This window comes from Nelumbo lutea, chromosome 2, assembly GCF_056320005.1.
Source record: "Nelumbo lutea isolate HS-2025 chromosome 2, American lotus-T2T, whole genome shotgun sequence".
Taxonomy (NCBI): domain Eukaryota; kingdom Viridiplantae; phylum Streptophyta; class Magnoliopsida; order Proteales; family Nelumbonaceae; genus Nelumbo; species Nelumbo lutea.
This window is the reverse complement of record NC_142685.1, coordinates 17,110,898-17,135,031: the sequence shown is the minus strand read 5'-3', so window position 1 is coordinate 17,135,031 and position 24,134 is coordinate 17,110,898. Positions and strand designations below refer to the sequence as shown.

The window sequence follows — 24,134 nt, the reverse complement described above, 5'->3', positions numbered from 1 at the left end:
GGTTTTGTTGGGTTGAGACTGTTCTTGTGGATTAAGACCATAATTGATAATATATAAAAGTCTCCTTATTTTTGTTATGTTTTATGTTTCATGTATAAAAGTATAAAATACGTAGAATATATAACATAATTTTGGTTAAAACACTTATTTTATCAACATATAAGCAGTTGATTTCCTGTGGGAGTTAGCTTCTTGATATGATTGATCTCTCTTATGATATAGTCCCACGTCAGCAGCCCTCTCTTTCTCCCATTTTCCCTTCTCTCTTCTCTCCTTAAACCTCTATCATTTCTCCCTTATCCCGTTTAGCCCTTCCATGTAGGGGGTGCAAATGGATCAAATTATGATTTAATCCGATTCAAGATTCAATCATATTTGATCAAATTCAGATCTTCAGATCGGATTTGGATCACCCCTATCCGATCCAATGTGTTAATATATATATATGTGCTATTTATTTATTTATAAATATATTATTTATATTGCATTTTTATAAAAAGCATGTATATGTATGATGAAAATAATTAAAAAATGCTTGCATTTTTTGCTTTTTTTTTAATTGGTATATTTTAATTTTCTTCTAATAATTTATTAATTTTTAAAGAAACAAGTTGGATAAAATCAAATCCGAAGATCTGATAGGATTCGAATTCAGATCAAGTCCTATCAGATCCGATTGGATTTTCGGATCGGACATGAACAATGTCGGGTCAGATTCGAATCCAATCTGATTCATTTGCATCCCTATTCCCATGTAGCCACGTGGTAGCCCTCCCTTCTACACTAGAGTGCCATTCCAAATCTCTCCCACCTAAAATTCTTCATAAAACACCTTTTAATCTATATTGTCACGTGGCAGCCCTCTCTTTTTCACTAGAGTTCCACACACTCTCTCTCTCTCTCTCTCTCTTGTTACCAATTGACTCAACCCCTCCTAAAATTTCTCCTAAACAATCTCTCACATCTAAAATTCCTCCTAAAACACCTCTTAATCTGTATTATAAACCATCTAAAAGCCAAAAACGTGGGTAAATTAATTAATTAAATTAATTTGGGTAGTTAAATTAATTTGTGAAATATTTTTATACTTTCAATAATTACAGATACTAATGAATATTATTTAATAAATGTCAACACCCAAACTATAATTTTTCGTAATTTTGGTAAATTGAAAATTTTAATTATTAAGAATTACTTGCTGAAAATTACTGATTTTGATAATTTAATTTCAGAATTTTTTGAAAATTAATTATTGAAATCAATAATTACTAAAAAATTAATAATTAATTAAAATATTAATAAATACAAATTTAATAATTGAAAATTACCAGTAATATTTAGCAATAAGTAGTTATTGATATTTTCAGTAATTTTGGTCAATTTATTAATATTTAATGATATTATTAAATAATAATTAAAAATTTTAGTAATTTTTTAGTGGAGAATTAATTTCAACAAATATAATTTTTTTTTTATATTTTCAGTAATTTTGATATTTACTATAATTTTTAGCAATAATTAGTGATTTTTTTAATTTAGCGAAACTTAAATTATAAAACTTCCAATTTTTTAAATAAATAATTGGAAAATTTTAATAATTTCCATAAGTATTGGATACTAATTTTATTATTACCATAATCAATGGAACTATATTTATGGGTTTAGGGGCGTTATAGGTTTAGGGGATGAGCTCCAGGGTAGGAATGGCAATGGGTGGGTTCAGGGCAAGGATCATACTCTCCATCCCGATCTCGAGTTTTTAATTAATCCATATCAAAAATTTTAGCCTACATTCCCGGTCCTTGTCAGAGAGGGCTTCCCCATCGGGGACATGAATTCCAGAACTTTTTTAATTAAATGTTTGTTTTTAGAAAGGTATTTATTTAAAATAAAGGAAACTTAAAAATGCAAATAATATTTTAAATATATTTTGATAAATAATGTTATAAATATCATAAATAATATGATATATATACACATATATTTAATATATATAATTAGGGTTGGGGTGGGGTGTGGACTTCACTCCCTGTCCCCAATCAAATATTCCTATTAATGCTATGCCCACCCTATCCCCGCTAAAGCAATCTTCATCCCATCCCCGCTTGATCGGGGAGGCTAGGTACCTGGCGAGGATGAAGAAAATTGTCATCCCTACCCTCGGGTTGTGTAGCTCCATAGAACAATAAGTTTTTTAGTCCAATCCTGTGCATCGCATGAGGGCCTGCTAGTGTGTGTATATATGTATGTATGTGTGTATAAGTTTTAAACCGTTATTATCATAAGCAATTATAAATGTCAAGTATAATCTGATCTAATATGATATTAATAATTGGTTTGGTTTTGAGCCTATCTTATAAAATCGATTAAGATAGGCCCATTGATAGCTCCATATGTTATTGGAATTGGGATTTACTCCTGGAACAAGCTTCAAATCTACATCAAGGTACGTCCCATTGTTTATTGGTAACATCTTCCCATGAATAATAATACAAGAATGAGAGATGTTCTTTTGATTTTTGGCTTGAATGTGTTATAAGGTTGGTGTGAAGAGCACTATATGAGGAGCACATTTGGACTCATGTTGTTCATTGCGATTATCAACTTTACTTAGCCGGGTTATACACACTTGATCAAAACTTGACCGGTTTGTTAATTGGGCTGATGTTAGCTTGAACCAAGGGAACAAAGGCTAGTCCTGGTTGACCATGAAATGGCCGCAACTGGCGATTTTTTGTTTGTGCAGGTCTAGGGATTTGTCTTTTTATGGAATGAGAAAAGAGTCATAAGTACGAGTGGCAATTAGCCGAGTTCGAGCCTATTAGAGTTCGGCTCGTCAGGCTCACGAGCCGGCTTGAATATATATATAATAAAAATATTATAAATTTAATTTTTTAAATATTAAATAAAAAATTAGATATATAATTTTTTATTTTTATAATTATTTTTTTCTTAAAATCAAACTCAAACCAAGCCCTAATTCGAACTCGAGCTCGTAGAATAGTCTCGAGCCGTGCTCGAGCCTGTTATTTTTCGGCTCGGCTCGGCTCGAACCCACCCCTACTCGTAGGCCAAGGCGGGAAAGAACGACAACGCCAGGGCATTTTAGGTAATTTACCCAAAACCAGTAAGGCACGTATAATAATGATTTTCTTTCCTTTCCTTTTTTATTATCCAGCACCAGCAGACGCCTTCCGCCACTTCACCAATGACCAAACTTCCGACTACTCTTGTTTTCTGAGTTTGGCGGTTGGTTCTGCGCAAGACGATGAGTCTTCGGCTTTCTTTCGATCAATCAGTTCTTCTTCGTTCGTTGAACTTCCAAAGCCCTAACAGAGGCCGGGAGCAGTTTAGGAATGGTCTGTTATCTTCGCGTTTATTGGAAAAGGGAGAATGCTTCAAAGTTTTTGGTTCTCGGAGTTCTCCGATCACTCCGCTTCGAGGAGATGCGCCTGCCCTTCGCTTGCTTTCAACGCGAGCTCGGGTTTCTCCGAACGATGCTCAGTCATTTCCAAGTGGTTCTATCTTCGATGAGAATGAATTGCAAGCGCCGAGTTTCTTCGAGTTCATCACTTCGGAAAGAGTTAAGGTTGTTTTTATGCTTGGATTAGCTTTGGCTCTCTGTAATGCGGATCGAGTTGTAATGTCAGTCGCTATTGTTCCATTATCGCTGGCTCATGGTTGGAGCAGGTCATTTGGTGGCGTTGTTCAAGTAATTTGACTTTCTTTTTTGGCTTATAAATTTCTTTGTTGTTACTTAAATCGTGCAAGGTTTTGTTGGTTCTCAAATTTTGTTTTAGATGAAAAACTTATACCAAATGGAATTGTTTTTTCTTTTAATGTTTTTGTGACATCTTCTTTTCTACCAAGTATTTTGATATACTTAGGGCGAACTAAGTTTACTGTTGCTATAACAAATACTTACTTATTTGTTTTACTAAGATGTTGGCAAGTTACTAATAAAAAATATCTACTTATTTGTTTATTATTTTTTGTAATTAGCAAAGTCATAAAGAAGTAATTCGAAAATGAGTACCAGAAGTAATAAATTGTATTTATGGATTCAATATTCACTTCTGATATATTAATTACCGGCTGCACCTATTTCTTATATCTCATAATATATAATATATGAATAAAAAATGCTTAAAAGATTGGACAAGCGATTTGTATACAAATTTTAATCCAGTTATTCCAAAATATGGACCTAAACGAGCTCAGGTGTGCATGAGCTATTAGCTTGAGCCAAGCCCGGGCATAGACTTTAGTTTAGGAGCCTGAATCTTGCTGGGCAAAGCTCAGCACGGCTCTTGCCAATTCTAGATATGAATTGTGAATGTTATGATGGGAAACATCTTCTGCTTAAAGCAGTCTTTTATCACTATGGCTTTCCACTTTTGCAGTCTCTTGGTGCTAATGCACGTTTCTTCTTGGGAATTGTCTTTTCCTAGTCATATTTCTCTTTGGTAGCTAGTGCGACTAAATTAAGCAAAAATTGTATGACATATTGACCATTGAAAGGGTTTCTGGATGCATGTAAGGATAGACAGCCACCTTACAAGGCTAGCCAAATTGGTATATGTTGATCAAGCTCCATGGGAATAGGTTGAGCATAGTTTCCAAAGTTGTGCTTGCAAATTCATTGGTTACTAATGAACTAGTAGCCAATGTGTGTCATGTTTAACACTTCCATAGTTGCACGTTGGCTTTTCCCTGATTCTTTACCAATTACTAATCGCAGTCATCTTTTCTCTGGGGATACCTAATGTCACCCATAGCTGGAGGGGCACTGGTGGATTATTATGGTGGCAAGGTAGTTATGGCATGTGGTGTAACTTTATGGTCTCTAGCTACCTTTTTAACTCCTTGGGCTGCAGAAACTTCCCTATGGGCCTTACTTGCCACACGAGTTCTACTTGGCATTGCAGAAGGTGTGGCACTTCCTAGTATGAACAATATGATTTCAAGGTATTGAAATATTTTTAACTCCATCTGATAAAAAATGTTTAGAACTCCCAGTTGAATTTTTAGCAATATAGTCACAGTCCTTGTTATTTTTAGATTTGTGATAGTTTGCTTCAAAAACCTGACCTCTGTTATATTGAATTAAAAAGTTGCCTAGAATTAGATTTTAGAGCTGTTTGAACTGACTTTTCTTTCAGGTGGTTTCCTTTAACAGAACGAGCCCAAGCTGTTGGACTTGCAATGGCTGGATTCCAGCTGGGAAATGTGATTGGACTGACACTTTCTCCCATCCTCATGTCAAAAGGAGGTGTATTTGGCCCTTTTGTGATTTTTGGATTATCTGGGTTTCTTTGGGTTTTAGTATGGATATCTGCAACATCAAGCACACCTGATCACCACCCTCAAATATCAAAATTTGAATTAGAGTACATACTGAATACGAGTAAAAAATCTTCAATGCCTTCCACAGTGAAGAATTCAAAGACATTCAAACTGATTCCCCCTTTCAAGCGCATACTTTCAAAGATGCCCACATGGGCCCTCATATCTGCAAATGTGATGCACAGCTGGGTAATGCTTATGCATCTTATTATTACTCATAGAGAAGCCAAGTTATTATTTACTTATTTGTGTTTATTTATCTATTTATGTCTAATTCTGTAATTGCTTTGATTCCACACATACAGGGATACTTTGTTATGCTTTCATGGATGCCCATTTACTTTAACACAGTAAGGGTTCAATGTTTCCATCAACTATGATATTTGATGGGTGCAGAGGATGCATGGCTGTAAAGAGAACTAATATTAATTCCCTGAAACAGATTTATCGAGTAGACCTCAGACAAGCTGCATGGTTTAGTGCTGTTCCATGGGTTATGATGGCAGTTCTGGGATACTTTTCTGGTGTCTGGTCGGATATGCTGATTCAGAATGGTAAAAGTGTCACTTTTACACGCAAAGTAATGCAGGTATCTCATCTATCTACTATATTGTTATTTGTGAGGATTAGACAAAATATGATATCTATTAAGTGTGGACAAATTACTAATAACTACATGGTTCTGCTATCTAAGGCCTTGTTTGGTGCGTCTTTCCGCGTGGTCTTTTTCCGTTTGGTGCGTAACAGATCTAGCCGCCAAACTCGGTGCGCTGAAAAGACGCAAGAAGTCCATTTTGGGCTGATTTTGGGAAGCTCCAAATGGAGCTTTTCATGTCTTTCTCGCTTTATTCTCGTACAGAAAGACACACAGTAGCCAAACTAGCTTCGGGCTGCTCATATCTTTATTCAAAAGCTCAATGTATGTTTTAACTGTCAGAGCTACCAGAAGATCTTCCCAAAAAGACGTGCCAAACGGCCTCTAATTTGGGGGCAAAATGCACTCCCTAGGGATTATGGGCAAAAGTTGTGAAATGTTTATATTTAAGCTTCTCCATGAGTCAAGTATTTTTTGTATGTTGTAATGCACTGTCTATAATCATAGATCTTTGGAGGAAAATAGGAGTACGAATCCATTTATGAATTTAAAACATCCTTTTGAAAGGATGGTAGGGGTTTCTTTGTGGAGATATAATGGATGCTCCAGGCTTTTAGGGGTTTTGTGTTCTCTGATTGAGAAGCCAGTCTGTTTCGGGTGCGTCAAGGAATCTGGTAGGGGATTCAGTGTAGAAGGTCTTTTCCTTGTTTTGCTTGGTTGGCTTGGTTTAGTTGCGTAAAGAGGATGTTTTGTAAGGGATGGGGTGGGTATTGTTGGTTTTAGTTCAGCTTTGTGACATCTTATCACCTAAGACAGTTTCTTCTTCCTTTCTTTTTGTTTAATGAGATTTTCTTTTACTATAATTAAGTCTTCCTTTTCAAAGAGTAGACTTCTCATAAATTGTCTTTGCAGCTCTATTGTCTGACAATATTTATTTTCACGACATGGAATCATCATGGTTTCTTATTATTTTTCTCAATTTGTTATTCTCATCTTTCTTTCATTCTCCTATGTACATTGAATGTTTGGCAGGATGATATGAAGAATGATTTAAGACCATGTCATCTGTTTGTCCTTTCAATTTCTTCATAGCTTTCTGGATGTGTCTATTTCTTGATTGATAACCGAATCAAAGATTTTGTTAATAGACCAGAAAAAGGGTAAATCAAATTACATAACAGGCCAAAACTTATTGCAGCAGATGGACCACCATACCATTTCCCTGTTAGTCCCATGTCTGACCAATTCATGATTCATCTTCCGCCAAGTTAACAGGTTTGGGACCCACAAAAAAGAGGAATTCAGCTTGGAGGTTAAGAATAACTATCTTCTCTAATGTGATCTCCAAGGAGCACTCTTCACTCAGCCTTCTTATTATTACTTAGTTTCCTCCCTCCACCAAAGAAAGGCACTTAAAAGATCTAGCAAATTTTAATCCTACTAGTTAAAGAGAGAATCTCTACCCTGCTGAAGTTCCTCTAACTATAGGCCCTGAGTAGACCAAAGCAGTGGTCCTTTAATGATTTTTGAGTTCATCTCCACCCTGGATGAGTCTAGGTTGCACACGAGTTTTCTTCACATTAGCTGCTTTCAAACATCTTCACATCATCCTTCCCCTTCTTGTACAAGGAAGGAAGAAAAAATTGGCATGACGTCATAAATGAGTATCTGTATCTTCTGATAGCAACCAAGAAAAACTAAAGTAGGAAAAGGAATGCTGACAAATGCCTGTGACACTTGGACAGGGGATTAGTAGATGATAATAGACTCACTACTAAGTTGCTGTACACACTGCTCTACATGCAATCTGTGTGACAGGTATACATTGTTTATTTGCAAAGACCCTTATGTTGGAGACAAGTGGAATTTCATGAGTTATGGACTCCTATCACACACTGATTGCAGGTACGGTTGTCTGTGGCAACCGTGTGTAGCAGATCCAGACTTAAGCAAGGGTAGAACATATGAGACGAATGAGATCAAGATGGTCTCCTCTGTAGAACATTTGTTGTTTTTTTTCTTATGCACCACCTTTCAACAAAAAACTCTAGTTTTAGGAGGAATTAGTCTTACCCAAATTTCTTTTGCCAAAAAGGCCATAGGAAACAGGAGAGATGGCTCTGCAAAAAGAAAGGGTAAGAGAATTCTGCATGTGTCCATTCAATCATGAATTTTTATTAACATGCTTAATGTATTCGCATGGAATTAATAATAACATTGTAAAATGTCCCTCCCATGCAGTCAATTGGTTTTGTTGGTCCTGGTATTGCTCTACTGGGTCTTAATACTGCGAAAAATCCGACTATTGCAACTGCTTGGCTTACAATAGCTGTTGGCTTGAAATCTTTCAGCCATTCTGGTTTCCTTGTAAACCTTCAGGTTGGTATTGTTGAAGAATTGATGGTTGAAGTAAGAGGATGTCGTGCTTTTTTCCCCCTTCCCCCCTAATCTTTTGCCTGTCTTTTATGACCATGACCAGGAGATTGCTCCACAGTATGCGGGTGTTCTACATGGTATTATCGAACTTCTTTTTCTATTTTTTCATTATTTATTTTGGTGATATATTTCAATCCTTTTTGGTTCTTTAATCTATAGGGTTTGGTTCTATGTACCCATTGCTTAAGTCACAAACATGTATGCACGTGGCATGAAAAGATTTTTCAGAAAGAGAACCAAAGATCCTTTCAAATTCCTGGTGCATCGGGAATTTTGTTGTCACTTGATGGCTATCATCAAGGGAGATCTTTTAGGCAAAAAAATTAGCCGGATAATATGGTATATCAGTTGTCACTGAAAAAGACCTTGGCTATAAACAGTAATACTAATCACTCATAATCTGTATATTCCCACTGTATAGCCCCTTGATAAACATGGCTGATGTATTTTTTATTCAGAAATGTTATACAACATCTTATTCAGAAATGTTCAGCCATTGGTAGCCAATCCTTCTGGTTCTTGGATTTCCTCTTTGGGAAATAAGTAATCTTTGTTTGAGATGCTGTTTACGTGGAGAGTCTGGGGACTGATGCTTGAATGGATGTTATAAACTGGGAAAAACTCCATAGAAAGTTGGACTTTGGTGGTAGTAATTCTGTGAACTATGTGAATGACCACTTGACTGATTTAGAGGTTCCTCTATCTGATGGATGATCTAGATTGGTTACAGGATTCATTCATGTGTCAGAAACAGGTTGGACAGGGGGGTGGGGGAGGGGTAGATCGGAGATGCTTGCAACAAATGACTACATGGTAGACAAGGCATCTGTTAAGGTCATTATTCAATGTTGATCCCAGCTATTTGGTGTAGAGTGTAGACTGGATAATGATCTAGCAAGTGATTAGCTGTTTCAATTTCTCTTTTGGCATAGAATGCATGTATTGTTGGTCATACTATGTTAATTTCTCTAGAAATCAGTTGATCCATGGACAAGTGGAGGAAAAATCCAAACTGATTAAAAAAAGCAGAGGAAAACTCCAAATCTGATCAATAACCAAAATAAGAATAGGTAGTCATGCAAAGAGAAATACATGGTCATGTCATATGCAACTTACACAGGCAGAAAAAAATAATCTATATGTGAAGAGAGAAAACAAATACAATGCTGGTCAAATCCCTCTTGAACACAGGTACATAACAGGCTTGATCCCTTAAAATTACCCAGAATATTCAAATGAATAAGCAAGTTATGAATACGAAATTTATTGTTGAATTTTGAAATCTATTAGGGAAGAAGTTGACGGTTCATTTAAAATGAAATCTATTGCAATGTTTACTTTCTTGGTATCAGGAATGTCAAATACTGCTGGAACATTGGCTGCTATCATTGGAACAGTTGGAGCTGGTTTCTTTGTTGAGCTATTTGGTTCTTTCCGTGGATTTTTAATGTTCACAGCATTCCTTTATTTCTTCAGTGCTCTCTTTTGGGATATCTTTTCTACTGGAAATCGAGTTAATTTTGATGAAACTGGTAAGTGGTACCTCTACTGACTGCCGAACCCTAGTACTTTGTAGCAAGATAAACTGTACATGTTTCGTGGGGGGTCCCTGGAATTAATTGATGATAGCTGGCTCCTTTGAGGTGGATGCGTCATCCCTGACTCAACTAGGAAAATACTTCTGAAGTTGAATTTTAAGGATAAAAAAGATGATCACGTGGCAAAGCTCTCTTAAATCTTCCCTGTTTGATGAAGTATAGAAATTTTAAGCAGAATCTGAGTTCTTTATTATCCTATAAAGTTCACATTCACAAATATAAAAACATAAGAAAAAGAGAGAAGGTTAGCAGATTATACTGCATATTGAAATTGAAACAAATACCTTGCATATTGTTATCTATATTAGATATTATCATATGGTAGAAAGGTCACTTGGCTTATTGTCCAAGTCAATCTACCCTATTTATGAAACCAGTTACTGTGCCATAGTGTATAAAATGTCATATTGCTTAAGTCACAATTTCCCGTGTTATCAGTTGTCACTGAACAAGCATCTCGCTTTGCACTTGAGAGGTTTTAACTCTTAACTTTTCTCTCAAGTTTCAAGCGAAGTTCACTAAGACATATTTGCATAACAGTTTCCTGAAGCAGATTATGTGGATAACCTTTGCACAGTATTAACTGAATGGAACTGTACATACTGGCGACTTCTCAATAAAAGTTTTCTACAAGAAAAGGTCAAAGTACTGAGGAAGGTATGGGAATGCTTACGTGATACAATTACCCGACTTGAACAGATGTACTCAGCTGAATCCAAGCAGCAGCACTCATATGCATTGGAGGATAAAAGAATGCCGTTTGGTTTTCAGGAGTTTATCATGTTGATTACTGTTAGTCCTTTTTCCCTTGTTTTCTTTTTGGACAACTGTTACGGTTGGAGTATGAAACCAATGAGGATTTCATCCATATGTACTGTATATAAAGGGAAGAATTGCAGCTTTTCCTGACATCTCTTCTATTTTTGGCTATATAGTTGACCTACTTTCAAATGCATACCAAATATAGCACAGCTTGAAGAGACAGGTATAAGACAGCAAAGAAAGAGTTGAAGTAACCTTTTATCCAAATCATAGAAGAATAACCACGTTATGTTGCTTTGGATTTCCAACTCCTGGCATGTTGTCTACAAGCCACTTTCTGCCCTCTCTTTAAAAATGTATAGCAATCTCTTGGAACTAGATGTTACAGTGTTGGAAAATCATCAACTGGACTGAAGAACCCCCTAAGCTAAGATGTGTTTCTCAAGACCATAGCAAGGCCACTGAACCGCTGGTAAGAGAATGGCTTTTCAGGCTTCACAATATGATGCGTTGTTTTATATGTGATACTAGATAAGCTGCTGCATGTATACATGGTGCATATCATCTTTTTTTTTTTTTTTTTTTTTGAGGAAGGTCAAGGTGTATATGGTCATCTGACCATGTCATCCAAATTGTCAGCCTCCTGTCTAAGGTTTTATTAGCAACTGCCAAAACCTAGGTCACACTCGGTAGCACATGAACTGACCTATGAGTTCTGAAATTTTTGCTTTTCAGAGGTTAGCAGGAAAAAAAAATATAATTCAGAGGTCAAGGATAATCCTGTGGGAGTACAAGGTTTAATCTTTGTAAGTCTATGACTGTGTTAACCTTTGGTTGGCTTTTCTTTGCTGCAGGCAGTGTGTTAATTATTAAGTATTAACAAATCTCAACGCTATTATCCGGGTATGAGGTGATCATTAAACTGGGTTAGGTTCTGTTTATAACTCTAATAGTCGTGGCCACCAAATTGTCCACGTCTCAACTATAGAATGTGTTGTTTAGCCCTTGGATCTCAGTATTTGGCCATCTTGGCATCCTCTTCCTGCCTTGTGGCTCAGCCGCTTTGGGTAGGTAGGTGAAGCAGGCGGAACGGAAGATTGGATGTTGGTATTCTTGATGCTGACGTTTTCCTAACCACTCAGCCCTCTTACCCAACTTTCCCCATCTGAATGTTTCAGTTCTCAGCCTGTGGAGTATAGTATTACCGTATTACGCCTGAATCTTTGGAATTGGAGTATTTCCCGTAGAATTCGAATTTCACTCCTCACAGCACGTTGCAGCCGTGCATTGGTTACATCTCCCCGTGAATAATAAATTACGAGTAAGGAGATGTTCCAGATATGCGGTTCCAAATGCTGTGTCGTTCATGGGCACTGAGATAAAAGATTATAATCCAGTAGGCATTGTGGGAGCCTGGGAGGATTGTAAACCTGCTGTTTTCTAGTAATTCTCCTTGAGAATTTATCTTTTTTTTTTCCCTTGTAATTAAAAAGTTGATGATATCATTTTATGAGTTATTGTGGAATCGTTGGTGCCTGAGAGCATATCAGCCACGTGGTGCCACGTATGAATATGTTTGTTATTCTTTTTATAAATGACTTAAACCCCTCCTATGGATTTTGACAGCTGTTTTAACTTTCCTTGAAATTTGACCTCTCCAAAAATCTCCCTAAGGGATTAAATTATACAAACTGATCGTTTTCATTAGTATGACCTTGTCGTATTAAAAAAAGGATAAAATGCAAAAAACTTCCCTGAAGTTTCTGACAATCATAAACCCTATAGTTTCATCACTATAGCAAAAACCTCTCTTGGATTTTTAAATAACTTGACAAAAACCTCCCTCTGTCAATGACCCAGAAAAACGGTAAACCGGTGCATCATTTTTTTGAAATACCCATTTTACCCTTTTATAAATTAGTTTGTATATATTTTTATTGAAAAACCCTGTCGACCTGTTATCCTATCTCTGAACTCATATTTTTACTGAAATATCCTGTTGACCTGTTGTCCTCTTTTCCTCTCCTCTATCATCTTCTCCTATCCCTAAACTCCACCGTCTGGAGAGGAGGAACCGAGGAACTCAGCTCTTTCAATATATCATTCAAACACAAGACGGAAACCTGTTGAATGATATACCATGTTTTTACATAGCATTTTTCTTATAAAAAATCTTCAAGCCAGCAGCTGTTTGTGCTAATGGAATGATGTTTTCAACACAGAATTAATTAATGTTCATTGTTCATTGGCATTAGCCCCAGGATGATGTAAGATACTTATGGTGGGGAACAGGGTGGTATTGATCATCTGGCTGAGGTTCCTATAGCCAACCATCCACTATGGTATGGTTGGCCATCCACCAGTCAAGGAAGCTACCTTGTATCTATATCCTCTATGGTGTGAATGTGAGCGGTCTTCCTTTAGGTTTTGTTGGTTTTATTCAGCCAAGAGCAAGTAATTAGTCATTGTTATAATTTGTTTTTCACTCTGCTTCCTCTACCTTGTATCTATATCCCATTTTTCTTAGTGTATCTATTTTCTAAATCCTCTTGTCCCACAGTTCTTGTTATATTTGAAGTAGAATTGCTAAATTTGCATATATGTTAAGATGTTTTCCTTGGACCATGGCAATTATCATGGCATTCTGCTCTAACAAGCCCCTCAGGACAAGCACTATATTCTTCTAATTCCTGTTTTGTGCCCTGTGCAGAGATGCATAGACAACTGGTTTTAGTCCCAGAATTTTCTATACACAGGTTTCCAAACCATTCTTGAGTATAAATGTATCACTGTGAGTCATTTGTATTCACTTCTAGGAAGGCAATTATAAGGATTAAATGTTTCCCCTTCATCATTAATTAAGATAAGAATAAAGAGATGGCCAGACAAGCACCTGCACACTTCCTCTCTTTGGCAAAGATATTTTGCATAGTCTAATAGATCTCATTTGTTATCTTCAAGATACTTTACATATCCATGCCCATCTCTCTGATGTTAGGGTGGATTGCTGAATGAATTAGTATGCTGATTTCTCAATCAGCTATAAATTTGTCACTCAGTTGGCAGTTGATCTGTGAATAATTTATAGGGAATTTTTCAGAAACCAAATAAGAGGTATTATGATTTTATGAAATTCCATGGAGTAAATTGATGATAGCTGAATGCTTTATATTTCTTTACCTAGAATGTTAACTAGCTTCCAATACCAAAGAAAAGGGGCTAAAGAATGTTTTTCCTATCAATATTAATTCTTTTCCAGTTACGAATATCTGAGATAATTTTCAGTTCCATAAGTCCAACACTGCAATCTCTTAATATTCATTAAAGAATTGGCTGCTGTTTAAAGAGTTTCACCAGCCTAGGCATAGAAGCACCCCTATGAATAGTTTGAGCTTTGTGACCCTAGAAGGCAGAAATGGTAGCAATGAAAGTGTTAGGATCAGCTGAATGATGGGTGCACATACATGATTTTATTCTGAAAATGTTGAGATCAGGCCAGATGTCCTACTGAAGAGAACTCTAACTTTGGCATAATTTTGTTCTGTTTCTTTCTCCATTTCAGCTGCTAGAACATATTGAATTCTAAAACCGACTTGAAGCAAAATTTATATTGAATGCTACCATTAACGTGTACAACCCTGATAGATTCGAATTAGTGCATATTTGATTGCACTGCAACAATAATGGATATATCCATAACTTGCAAATATCATTAAAAGAATCATAAAGTTAGAAGGCATCACTCTTGGTTTTTAAACTCTGATAGATATCTAAATCTGATGGGCATCTCCATCTCTTATATAGGCACCCCTGTAAAGGCATCAGAATGTTAATATTTTCCTTGGAAGGTATCAGATAAGAAAACCGCTGTGAAGAACAGTTGCTGAAAACATGAGCTTCAAAATGGAAATATGAGAACACTTCTCAGTCAAGAATAACCTCCAGTGAAGAACAGTTGCTATTAAAACGGATGGAATATTCCAAGAATGGAATATACTGACCGTTGCAATAGATAGGGTTTAATGATGTTTTAGGGGTAATTTCATAAAGTTGATGTTTTCCATCTAGGTCATTGATGGAAGGGAGGTTTTTGTCGAGTTACTTAAAAATCTAGGAGAGATTTTTACTAAAGTAAAACTATAAAGGAGGTTTTTATGATTGCCAGAAACTTCAAGGTTTGATTTCATCCTATGAAACTATCAATTGAAAGAAATATAAATAATTAGAAAATATTCTCAAACAAAACCCCCTTTTATCCATTTCCTCCCTTTCTTTAACCAAATCTCATTATTTTTATTATTATCATGTCTAAATGAAAAATATAAGAAATCTCTTCTATTCAAACTGACGGAAGGGTAACTTTGTATGATTTCTTCAAGATGTGGAGGCAGTTATTTTGTAAAGGTCAAAATTCAGGGGTTGCTAAAGGAGTTGTTGGAAAACTACAAGTGAGTTTTAAGTAACTCACCTTGTTTTTGGTTGTTAAATGTTTGTGCATTAATATTAACACCAAAGACTGAGGAGAGGAGAAGAGTCCAAGTTCTAACTCCTAACACGACCAACTCCCTGTTTTTACCACCGTTTTCTAATCAATCCGCCACCAACCCCACACGCATATGAAACCCAAATCAAAATTTTCTTTCTTCACCTAAACTTCCGCACCAGAAACAATATAAACGCTAAGCAAAAACAATATAAATTCATCTAAACCTGCAACTACCCATTAAGGACAAGGGGACTCTCATCAGATCCATAAACAATTTCTTCGTTAATGGCGGTGGTAACGCCGACGAAATCTACGTCTCTGGTGCCTTATTCTTCCCGTTTATCCAACTCTCAACTAAATTTGGTCAGTTTTAGAAAAACCCATTTGAGATTTCGCTCTCAGTTGCACACAAGAGCCATCATCACATGGGAGAAATCCCAACATGGTAAGGAGAAGACAAGGAGAGCGGATCAGTGGCTGAGAAATGGAGAGGACAAGAAGGCGACAGGAGGAGGGCTTACGAGGTGCAGGGCGGAGGGAGTTGAGAGAGGATTCTTGGTGGGAGGAGGGTGCGAAGGTTGGCTTCTTGGCGTGCCGGAGAGGTTGAAGGTGGTCGTTCTTGTGGCGTTCGTTATGTGTCTCTGTAATGCAGACCGAGTTGTGATGTCTGTTGCTATCGTTCCTCTCGCGGCCAGACATGGTTGGAGCACCTCCTTCCTGGGTATCGTTCAGGTAACTACAAGCTTTTTGTCAGAAGTTTCTGTACTGCTTCTGTTTTTTTTTTTTGCTTTTCCTCTTTTTTGTCATTTCTCGTTTTTTTTTTTTCGTGTTTTTCTTGATGATTTTCAATCTTTTTATATTTTCCGTCGGCTATTTTTGCCTTTTTGGTGAACAAAACCAACAAATTAGTGTATACTTTCTCTCTTTTTTATTTATTTTCCATATGTAAAAATAACAAAGGCTCCGCTTGGGACAAAAATGCTGTAGCCCATTCTATAGTTAATATGGGGCTAGGCAGATCTTTTCTTCTATGGCACTCCACCAGATTGGGCTAAGGGATTTATTTCTTCGCCCTAGACAACGTTATAATAAGCAGCTAATTTAATTCTAATTTCTCTTTTGCCAAAATAAATATACAATAAAGGAAATTGGAAACTGTTTTAGTTTTGTATTCATCAATTCTAATTTGAAAGACTGAAATCCACTTTTTTTTTTTTTTTTTTTTACATTTACAAAGTCTGTATCCATTTTTTATGTATTGGTCTCATGTTTCTACTTGCAAATTTGGATTTAATTTTTACAGCCTTTTTTGCAGCCATGCATCTATACTTGTAATTTTTATTGATGGGAAGATATTTTCAATACATGGTTTCAAAGGGCTGTGAGGAATGAATTCGAATTCCCCACTCACAATGGGATTGCAAGAACTAATTCTACACTATACAAAGATGACATCCAGTCACACACTAAGAACATTTTCTCATGAATTTAACATCCCCAAATGTAAAGCCGAATGCCATATGCGTTGAGTTTTGCTTGGAAGGGCTCTAGCCTCTTTGCACTCTTCCCAAATGGAGCATTCAACGTTGAGTTTTGCTTGCAAGGGGTTCGGCATTTTTGCACTCTTTCCAAACGGAGTCAAAAAGAATGAAAATGATTATAGGGGTGTTTGGTTCTGTTTATGTTTATTTAGTAAACATTTTGTATTTGTGTGATTATAAAATTGAGAAAAGCAATTAATGAGAGCATTTATGATATATCGTACCATTAGGCACCACATCAGCAAAGTGACAATAAACACCTAACACCCTATTGCATCAATACATATAGATATAATTAATGTAAACAGAACCAAACACATACTATAAAAGACCATTATTGATTAATTGATTGTGTAACAGGCCGTTGAACCAATAATAGTGTTCCACATCAGTGATAAATTACAAAGGCACACATTGAGAGATTAAAAGATCATGGGCTTTATGCATTTTATAACTGGTGTGAAGCCTAATCATTGATTACACATGATACGGAATTCACATAATTCCAAATGGTCAGTTGATGGCCCCTGTTTGGCTTAAGGATGGTTGTATCGAATTCACATTTACACCCCACAAAGGTGCCCAAAAACGCCCCACAGCATATCCAATCATGTATGAAAACACCTCCCACTGACATGGTGAGATGTGCATTTGGAGCGTTGGTGGGTTCTCGGTTGTATTGTATTTATATGATTTTTCATTGAAATTATTTATTATCCGTCTATCGTTTTCATTGAAAATATAATTTTTCGTTCTTTATAACATCGTTCCAGTTTTTTTTCTGTAGAAGTGGAAACAGAGTCTGGGTTCTGAAAACGAAAAAAAGCTCTCTCTCTCTCTGTGCATAAGAAAGAGACAGAGTGCACTCCCTCGCCACCCTCAGTGAAATACAATACGAATACATCAGCGATGGAAAATCGCAGCAAATGTGTGAACTCGACAAGACCGTCTTTTTCGTTCTGAAAATTAAAATTGTCTTGAAAAGCTGAATTTTAAACCTAAATTGATTAGTGATTACGAAACCACGTTAATTGTACTTGTTTTATTTTGTAGGCACGTTAATTAGTTTAATTAGTAGTTTTTGCTCGTGGTCGTGGCACCGGCCCAAATTGCACCCTTGATGAAGTGCCCGTTTGGCACTTGGCAGCGTGTTTATTGTCAAGGTGGGCCCTACACGAAAAGCCTTTTTTGAGGGGTAGTAAGTCCCACACGAAAAGCCTGGAGGCTACATTTGGTGGACAGCTTGGAAAGTCCATTATGCTTTAATTTAGCCGAGACTTTTTAGGAAACTTGTTTTAATTTAGTAGCTTCACTCAACCAAAGCGGCTCAATAAAAAATGACCCCACCCAAATAGGCCATAAAGCAATACGTCTAGGATCTCGTGGTACATGGGATGGTTAGAACTTGGACGAGGCTCTGATTTTCAATCTACAAGCAAATAAGAGCCTAAAACCATGCAACCATTTAAGACTTTTTGCACAGTTGCACCTGGACGCATGGTTTTTGAACCGCTGTTGATCCGTAAGGTTGGACCATTTGACCGGGGATTCATTCAGGCAATCGGTTCTGTTTTACCTCAAACCTTTCTCTCTGATAAAAAACCGTTGAACTAGTTAATGATTGGTTGATTTGGGCAGTTGAACCATCGATCCATTCAATGCTTTTTTGGCCATTTTTATTTTTTTAGTTTTTGTTGTCTGAACAAGCTGTCTGTTTGACTGGGCGGTTGAACCATCAACCAGAAACCGGTGGCTAGAATGGTTTCGTTTTCGGGCTATTTTTTAAAACCATGCTTAAACGGCATGTTTTGAGGATTTTTTTTATTCATTGGTTTTGGTAACTTTTTTTTTAATGCATTGGCCTATTGGGTATCTACCTTTCCAAATGCTGATAAACAATTTGTCAGATTCGGATCAGAAAAGACCAATTTAGTTACTGGGTCATGAGCAAGGTTCTAAATATCGATACGTCCGATATGCTGGTAGGGGCATATCGGCCCTTTTTTTTTTCAAAACTGGTTCAGGGGGCCAGTTTAAGGCTCTTTTACCCCTGAACCGGTCAGAACCCCGATACACCCTCTATAGGGGCATATCGGGGTGCTCCCGATATGATACGTATCAGTCGATACGGGCCAATACTTGTTGATACTTTGAACCTTGGTCATGAGTCATGCTCAAATATATAATACATATTATATGATATTTATATTTTTAAAAGCCAAATGTTCATTGTCTACATTTGGTTGTAGTGTTTATTTTCATTAATACAAATGCATGGTAATGCAAACGAAAAGAATCATGAAAATTGTGGTTTAATTTTGTTTTGGGTTTTTACTTTATTCTACTGACAGGTTTTATTTTACTTAATTTGTACTGCAATCAAATATAATAAGGTAAAATTTAAACAAAAAATAAACCAGAATTTGCACCTAAATCATTTGCATTATCATAGTTTTTCATTAGTGCAAATAGATTAGCACTCCAACCAAATGCAATTCATACTTGCAACTCGGGTTCATGTCACCTTATTTACATCTTAGACATAAAATATAGATATTATTTAGACATATATAAAGTTGTATGTGGTTCCATGGTTTTTGCCAATTTTTAGTGAGAAGTGCAAGTTGAATTCAAATCCACTTAATGTTGATTTTACTTTTTAGTGACAACAGAAAATATTGGCCTGAGTGATTTGTTAAAATTGGATAAGTTTCAAAAATCGTCAATTTTCACCAACTCCCACAAATTGGGTATGTGCATCAAAGATATTCATTCAACACATCTGAGCTCTGCTGATATTTGTAAGTTCTTCAGGCAAAACAAGCCCAGCTCATTGGATAGCTGAAGAGGTCTGAATACTTGTGATGCATCCTAGTATTAAGCGAATATACACTTTAACAGCCGTTAATGAAATCATGCATGTAAATGTTAGATGGGTCTCATCTTGAGGGGTAGTTATCAGGTTGTGTGATGGTTGATTAACAAGGATAACGTGATTTCATATCAAGGACTAGTGTACATGGAATTCAACTTCTTATCATTTGTTTCTTTAGTTTTCTCAGTTTTATGTTATTAGTTCTGTAGTTAAACTGCCTTGATCCATGAATTTTATTTTATTTTATTTGATGAGTATATCCATGAATTTTCTCTTCTCTAATGCTAATATGGGAAATGGATTTTACATTTGAAGTCATCATTTCTATGGGGATATGTCTTCTCTTCAGTCATTGGAGGAGCATTGGTGGACAGATACGGGGGAAAGAGGGTAATGGCATGGGGTGTGGCTGTGTGGTCAATGGCCACATTTCTTACACCATGGGCTGCTCATCACTCCATTGGCATGCTATTAGCTACTCGTGCAATCTTTGGGCTGGCTGAAGGTGTAGCTCTGCCTTCCATGAATACTCTATTGTCCAGGTAATGTTAAGGGCTGATCGTTACTTGTGAAAAGTTGTTACACAAGAACATAACTTATCCTCTTAGCTGATGTAAACCTGCATACAATACCATATATGCTAATAACAGATTCAATCAATACACTTTGCATTTAAAAAGCATCCAAAAACTCTGATATGATAGTTCAAAGGGTTATGACCATCCATTCATGTTAGTATTTAGTATCAATAGGGTTCCACTGACTAAGTCCACCTGAACTTTAGTATTTAGCTTGAATAATATACAAAATGACAAACTCTGTGCTTATTGGTTTGTCCATAACAGGAGTTAGCTTATATATCTCATCTGTCTTCTCTATATTACCATTAGGTGGTTTCCAAACAATGAACGTGCAACTGCAGTTGGAATCTCTATGGCTGGGTTTCATCTTGGAAATGTTGTGAGTTTGCTACTAACTCCTATATTGATGTCAATGACCGGAGTTTCTGGTCCTTTCACTCTCTTCTCGTCTCTTGGATTGCTCTGGCTCACAATATGGGCATATGGGGTTACCAATGATCCACGAGAAAGTAATGATATCAGTAAAACAGAGTTAAGTTTGATTCAATCCGGAAAATCTGAACCCCTGGTGAACAAGAAGCAGCTTCCACCTCTGCGTCAACTACTATCTAAACTACCCGCGTGGGCAATTATTTTTGCTAATGTTACTAATAACTGGGTGAGTAATTGGTAATAATACTTTTCTCTGATAAAAAGGCAATGCTTGTATTTTTGCATCAAGAATCTGAAACATGATGTATTGTGCAGGGATACTTTGTACTTCTCTCATGGATGCCTGTGTATTTCAAGACCGTACGTATTTATTCCTCCATTGATTCTCTTTTTCTTGTGCTTTCGGTGATAACAATAGATAACATACGGTGTGTGTTTTGTCATCCATCCCTCATCCATGTGGCACTAGACACATCTGAAGAATAATTCATGGAAAAATCAGGCAAGTTATTCAGTTGGGCTGATTTGGGATGGTACAAACTGCTAGAGAGAATAAAAACCTATTCAGGGATTTCACCTAGCAGCTTAAGATTTTAGGTTGAATGGTTCTTTGACACGGTATCAGAGTCTGTTTGACCAAATGGTCCAGTGATTGATCCTCATCGCCCGCATTATAATTAATTAATAGATTGATCCTCATTGCCCCCTGAATAGGACTTCACCACATGGATTGATCCTCATCCATGTGGCACTAGACACACCTGAAGAATAATTCATGGAAAATTCAGGCAAGTTATTCAGTTGGGCTGATTTGGGATGGTAAAAACTGCTAGAGAGAATAAAAACGTATTCAGGTATTTCACCTAGCAGCTTAAGATTTTAGGTTGAATGGTTATTTGACATGGTATCAGAGTCTGTTTGACCAAATGGTCCAGTGATTGATCCTCATCCCCCATTATAATTAATTAATTTCAGCACAAGGTATGGATGGCCCTATGTTTGTCCACACTTCAAGCCCAATGGACTTTCACATGAAGGGGCATGTTAGAGAATAAAAACCTATTTATAGACCTCACCTAACAGCTTAAACTTTTAGGTTGAATGGTCTTTGAAACAAACCATAGGCCCTGGTTTGAATGATTCTGCAGCACAAACCTAGTTGACTGGTTGTTGTGTCCAATTTAGCAGTAAATTGATGGGAGGGGTGGATGTTCAAAATTCTATTTCATTGTCATTTACAGGTGGTCTTACTATTGTTGAATACAGGTATTCAATGTGAACTTGAAGCAAGCTGCCTGGTTTAGTGCCATCCCATGGGGAATGATGGCACTTTCTGGTTACATCGCTGGGGCAATATCAGATTCTTTGATCAAGGCTGGCTACTCTATTACACTAGTTCGGAAGATTATGCAGGTAATCTAATCAGCACTGAAAATGGCTCTGCTGTATCTGAAACTATGAATGTCAAATTTAACTTCATTTTTGTGTGGTAAACTTGGCAGTCTATTGGTTTTATTGGGCCTGGGGTATTATTGCTCTGCTTGAATTTTGCAAAGACAGCTGATGTCGCAGCCATATTCATGACTGTCGCTCTGAGCTTGAGTTCTTTCAGCCAAGCAGGCTTTCTGTTAAACATGCAAGTAAGCATCAATTGTAGATCAAAACTATGATGATTAGATGTAGATTATAGATTGCCAGTGGTACATGGAAAGAGAACATTTGGTTCTTGATCAATCATCATCTTAGTTAGTTTACAGCAACATGATTTGAATCTCACTACCATGGTTTGTTTTATCAGGATATAGCTCCTCAATATGCAGGATTTCTCCATGGTATGTAACTAGACCTCCACTGCAGTTAATATTTTATTACATCTAGCTCAATTATGTTTAGATCCATGAGATGATAAAGCAATCGAAAGGTCATAACAATCTGCTCTTTGCTGCTTCTCTACCTAATCACAGGGATTGCAAACTCGGTTGGAACAGTAGCTGCAATAATTAGCACTATTGGAACTGGTTATTTTGTGCAATGGTTGGGATCTTTCCAGGCCTTCCTAACCGTCACAGCAGCGCTCTACTTCGTTACAACCATATTCTGGAATCTTTATGCTACAGGAGAGCGAATCTTCTAGTCTAAGATAATACAGATGCCCAAAACAATCACCATTGATGGATCTCAACTAGTCTGGAGTGTGGACACGTTGATTGGACATTTTTTTCCATTCATTTGGACAGACAAATTGATTGAAGATAGAGGAAGAGTTGTAAGTTGTAGCATGACCCCATTCCCATTGAGTGAGCAGTCTAACATAGAGTGGAGCAACCTCTGCATGGTAGCAACTAGCAAGCAACAAATTATTCTCCCCAAGGAATTCATTTCTTTAAATTCAAAAGAAAAGAAGAAAAATATATGTATCAATTCATTGTTTTTGTATCATTAGTGATTCAACTTCAGAACCCTAGTGGTTTAAAAGAAAAGCAGAAAAGATTGAATATTATATATAGCATTCAAAGCATTGAAATTTTCAAGAACCCTAGAATATATTTCTGCAGAAAATGTATCTCAGGAAGTGCTTTACCCATGTTATATATATATATATAGAAAGAGAGAGAGAGAGAGAGAGAGAAATTATGGTTCATAATAGTCAGGTCTCTATAATGGATTCAAAGGGTTGGGTAATTCCAGCACATATTGGCCTTTAACTTTAACCTATATTTTAGACAGTTTTTTTTTTATGGAAAAGTACAGATAGACCTAATGCAGATTTCTGAATTACACTGCAGAGCTATCAACATTCAAAATGTCAAAAACACCTATTCTGTACACCAATGTCCGCCCGTAAATTGGCATCAATTCCGAGCTGGCACCTACCTCAACTGTACTTTAGGCCTAAAAATTCTAACCCTGGGCTGAACATCATTCTCCCTTTTTTTTTATGATGCCATTTAGGTTAATACCCAAAAAGAAATCCATATGAATTTGAATGAATACCAGTTGATTGGTGTCATGTCTTATTAATTATCGATCTTCAATGATGGATCACCTAGAATCCTAGAGTTCTGATTTACACGAACTCTCTTCACTCTCTGGCCTGTGAAGGGTGATGCAACAACCAATGCCACATTTGGCATGTCTTTTCGCATGGGATGTTGTCTCTTTAAAAGCCTGACAGGCCGTATTTTTGTCTTTTCCCATTTGATTGGGGGAAGATATGTCCATAGGGCATATCAGCATGTATCAATACTTTTTTTAAGCTTTATTTATTTTTTTTCGAAACCAATCTAAAGGAATCAGTTTAAAACCCAACTACCCTTTGAACCAGTGTCTAACCCGATACAGCCCCTAAAGAGACATATCGGAAATCCATTAACACAGTACAGGATGATACGTATCGATACTTCAAACCTTACATATATCCATCAAAAGACTCCACCTTGAAAATACACAGGAAGCTGTTTTGAGCTTTTTTCGAAAATTTT

At 36.6% G+C, this 24,134-nt stretch overlaps 2 protein-coding genes across 3 annotated transcripts; both read left to right on the top strand.

Annotated features, from left to right (window-relative positions):
* The first annotated feature begins 3,169 nt into the window (after positions 1-3,169).
* PHT4;3 (phosphate transporter 4;3) lies at positions 3,170-10,886 on the top strand. 2 transcript variants are annotated; one of them, XM_088972087.1, is made up of 9 exons: positions 3,170-3,712; positions 4,742-4,968; positions 5,163-5,535; positions 5,652-5,696; positions 5,789-5,935; positions 8,183-8,320; positions 8,421-8,454; positions 9,730-9,909; positions 10,553-10,886. In XM_088972087.1, the coding sequence occupies exons 1-9, from the start codon at positions 3,269-3,271 to the stop codon at positions 10,882-10,884; spliced, it is 1,920 nt and encodes a 639-aa protein (XP_088828213.1). In that variant the 5' UTR covers positions 3,170-3,268; the 3' UTR covers positions 10,885-10,886. The 2 variants fall into 2 exon arrangements, with proteins under 2 accessions (XP_088828213.1, XP_088828214.1); XM_088972088.1 differs by having other exon boundaries at positions 10,516-10,886.
* Positions 10,887-15,248: 4,362 nt separating this feature from the next.
* Positions 15,249-23,211, top strand: PHT4;2 (phosphate transporter 4;2). The gene is made up of 8 exons (XM_088967304.1): positions 15,249-15,955; positions 19,955-20,181; positions 20,530-20,878; positions 20,968-21,012; positions 21,919-22,065; positions 22,155-22,292; positions 22,451-22,484; positions 22,617-23,211. Exons 1-8 carry the CDS (start codon positions 15,509-15,511, stop codon positions 22,784-22,786), a joined length of 1,557 nt encoding a protein of 518 aa, XP_088823430.1. The 5' UTR covers positions 15,249-15,508; the 3' UTR covers positions 22,787-23,211.
* Positions 23,212-24,134: the final 923 nt, after the last annotated feature.